General features: G+C 37.8%; 1 protein-coding gene across 3 annotated transcripts; it reads right to left on the reverse strand.

Moving 5' to 3' along the window:
- Positions 1 to 1500: 1500 nt before the first annotated feature.
- Positions 1501 to 3112, reverse strand: LOC103378060 (late histone H2A.2.2-like). Of its 3 annotated transcripts, none has more exons than XM_008309112.3 (2): positions 2965 to 3112; positions 1501 to 1978 (listed from the first exon to the last, which is right to left on the reverse strand). In XM_008309112.3, exon 2 carries the CDS (start codon positions 1969 to 1971, stop codon positions 1555 to 1557), a length of 417 nt encoding a protein of 138 aa, XP_008307334.1. In that variant the 5' UTR covers positions 1972 to 1978; positions 2965 to 3112; the 3' UTR covers positions 1501 to 1554. The 3 variants fall into 3 exon arrangements, with proteins under 3 accessions (XP_008307334.1, XP_016887587.1, XP_008307335.1); XM_017032098.2 differs by having other exon boundaries at positions 2973 to 2996; XM_008309113.3 differs by lacking the exon at positions 2965 to 3112 and adding an exon at positions 2119 to 2272.
- Between the last annotated feature and the right edge of the window lie 399 nt (positions 3113 to 3511).

The following is a 3511-nucleotide window of genomic DNA, read 5'->3' on the forward strand; positions in this document are numbered from 1 at the left end:
CCTCATATCCATAGCTTAGGTTTAGGTCTCCTAGATCAGAAAATTCCCTGCAGTAAATGCAGTAAAAAAAAAAACATAAAACGTAAAAAGCAGTACATATACTTTTTAATTATTAATCAAGACCACCTGTTTTTTTCCTATTAACATTGGGATAAAAATAAATTGTATTTCTAAGATTAGAAATTTGCTAAATCTTAGACTTTAAGGTGGATGTGTGCATACTGAACTGTTATCTTTTTTGTTCTTTAACTATTTTACAGTAGTAATTTCTTCATGTACATTTTTAATAAACAAAGACAATAATAGCCAATGGCATGTTGATGTGTTTTAAATAAATGTAGAATTTCACATAGTATTGTGCTCGGTAACCACATTATGCAGCAGGAACACTTTAAGCTGGAATATCAACAGAGGTGAGATTACTCACCCACTTGATGCTGCATTTAACTGAACCCAGGAACTCTGAAAGTCAGAGAGTTTAAGATGAACTCAATATCTCCTGTCAACAAACAAATGCATCTGTGAGACATAGTTTCTAAAAAATTTGCATAGCAACAGGTATGTCATGGATCTTTGTGGCACATTCTGCAACCTCTATTTGGCCCCTATAGCACTGAAACAATGTTGCAGTTGGTGTTTTGGGGATTTGATTTGTCTTAAAATTCCTTAAATCTGCCATTTGGGGCACCCTGTATTGAACTCTTGAAAAGCTTGTAACATGGCAATTGTCACAACAAAACCTATTTGATCAAATCAATTTTTCAAGATTTAAATAAACATTTAATGTTTATGTATAGTGGGTGGCTAAGCAAAGGGGTCTTTGATCAAGACAAAAACCTTTGATCTTCTTGAAAAGGACAAATCAGACAATCATCCCAGAGAAGATGAAGTATCTACTTGTGAACTCATTTGCATGATGACCTTTTAAAAGCATACATAGCTGTTCAAGCCAATGAACTATGCTCTTAAAGTAACAATCAGGAGACAATCAAATTCAATCATTTAGAACAGTGGCCTATTAATCACTGGGCTACAAAATGGTTGGATTTTGGTGAATCAAAGTTAGGTTTAACAGATAATGTTGCTAATTTGAGAGGAAAGAACGATCACTTTATAACAGGCCATTGTAGTTGCATAATCTTTGATAAAGGGCCCTTCCTATGAAACAAACATTTGTCTTCTATATATCAAAACCTACAATCATAAGTCAAAGTGTGGTAAACAGCCCTAAGTAGTACATTAGGTCATTCCCTGCTTAGGCTTTGCACAATACATGGTTTTCTAATTTCTGTCTATCACCAAGTAGTCCGTGTAGCTACTGTTTCGTAGACAAATTAGTTAACCATAACATTTCCCCAATAAAGTCTGCAACACCTAAGCACTTTCTAGTCAAGACCTTTCATATCAATAGGATGCAACTCACTCCAGTAGATGGTGAATCAAGAAGTTCAATACATGTACCTGTACACTGATGTAGGTCAGGCAAAGTTTCAGACAAACATAAGTTAAAAAGCAAATTTATTAAGTTAAAACATGCAGGACTGTCTGTTTAGATTAAAACTCTTGAGATTGAATATCCTTAGCAGTGCTGTCATCCCTGGACCCCTTTGTCTTCTTGGGAAGGAGGCTCGCCTGGATATTGGGGATGACGCCACCCTCCGAGAATGTGACCCCTGCCAACAGTTTGTTGAGCTCCTCGTCATTTCTTACCGCCAACAAGATGTGGCGTGGAGCAATTCGTTGCTTCTTGTTGTCACGGCTGGCGTTTCCCGCGAGCTCCAGGATCTCTGCGCACAGGTATTCCAGGACAGCTGACAGGTACACCGCAGAGCCATTGCCAACTCGTTCTGCGTAGTGCCCCTTCCTGAGTAGCCTGTGGATACGACCCACTGGGAATGTGATCCCTGCCCTGGATGACCTGGATACGGACGTCTTTGGTTTGGGCACAGCTTTCTTTCCACGGCCTGACATCTTTAAACTGAAAAAAGAAAACACAGTTAAAACTATCAGGAAAGTTAAGAATGCCTACTTTAGCCAAGACATGGAGATAAATGGATTTAGGCAGAATTACAGGTACAAGTTACAAAAGTCAAACAACATGGCACATAAAACACTTACCAGCACAGACAGAGCAAACGGAGATAATCACTCCACCTGACAACTGCTTTTATACAAGTCAGGTAGTAACGAGCTGATTGATGACACCTGGTTCTTTTGTGCTTCCCAGCTTTTTATTTATCTAACTAAATTCTAAAATATAGACAGAGCAACAAATCACACTCCAGATTTGTTTTCATTCAATGTAAAGAGCTTACTTTGTATTTCTTATCACAATTTCCCAGTTTTCCTGGATCACATTAGCCACAATTAGAACATCTCATCAGACTTTAACCACAGCCACCCTATTAAAAAAATGTTTATAATTGTAATCAGTTTGTGAAGAAACAGCCCAATGTTAAACACCTGAATATGTTACTTACTTAAAGACTTAAAATAAAAGACAAAAATTCAGGGCTGACTCTACGGGGCGCTGTTGAGCTACATTTCCAATAGCCTCGCTTAGGCCTTTTGGGTCATGAATAATCACACGTTGGCAGTCATAAAAGAAACTTCAGTTGTGTCATTGTTTATATGAAGAAAGACTATGCATTAAATTACACCAAGAAGCATAAAAATAACGTTTTTTTAACTCGAAGAAAAAATGATTATTCATGTAAATAAAAAAACGCAATTTATAATCAGACTTGATTTACATGATATCACCCAAAGTATAAATACTTTACGTCAGATCAAATAAACTGCAGCCCTAAGGTTTATTAGATTTATTATCACCTATTTAATAGTAAGTTTGAGACCTTGGAACAACAGTTGTTTAGGCTGGGATCACTATGTGAGAAATGCTTTGTCAGACGTAGAAACGTAACTGACTTTAGTCCATAAAGTAGCATTACTCAGCACACTCACCTTCTTACTTTTTGCTCCTCTATACGTGTCAACAGCAGCCGCCTCTTGATCTAAATGACTAATTCTTAAGATTATATTTTGGCACTGTGCAGGAATAATGCGTAAACTACAAAAGATAAAGGTCATATTTAAGTTAAACATTAAAGGATTCTCCAAGACTGCTTGAGCAAAATTTTGCAGACTGAGAATTAGGGATCAGAAGCTCATTCTGCATGTCCGTCTGACGTCAAGTACCGTTGGTTGCATGTTAAAAAATCAGCAGCAGGTGGCAGCACAGACGGCCTATGCACATGACAGCCTGTGTCACCTCTTTATGGAAATTGATGGCGTTTTATTTTTAACTCAAACAAGTCGTTCTTGATTATGGAGCACTTATAAAAGCAAAGTTAGTGGTGTCATGATACTCCACTTAATGATGAGGTGCTTGACTGTCTGAGAGCCTGCCGTGCCTAACAAGTAAGTGCAGGGCTGGGGCGTGGGTAGTGATGAGTCATCTTGACAATCTACAAGTCCATATCAAGTATGTCATTTAAACACACGCGTGCGC

The sequence above is a fragment of the Cynoglossus semilaevis genome, chromosome 4, assembly GCF_000523025.1.
Source record: "Cynoglossus semilaevis isolate Cse_v1.0 chromosome 4, Cse_v1.0, whole genome shotgun sequence".
NCBI lineage: Eukaryota > Metazoa > Chordata > Actinopteri > Pleuronectiformes > Cynoglossidae > Cynoglossus > Cynoglossus semilaevis.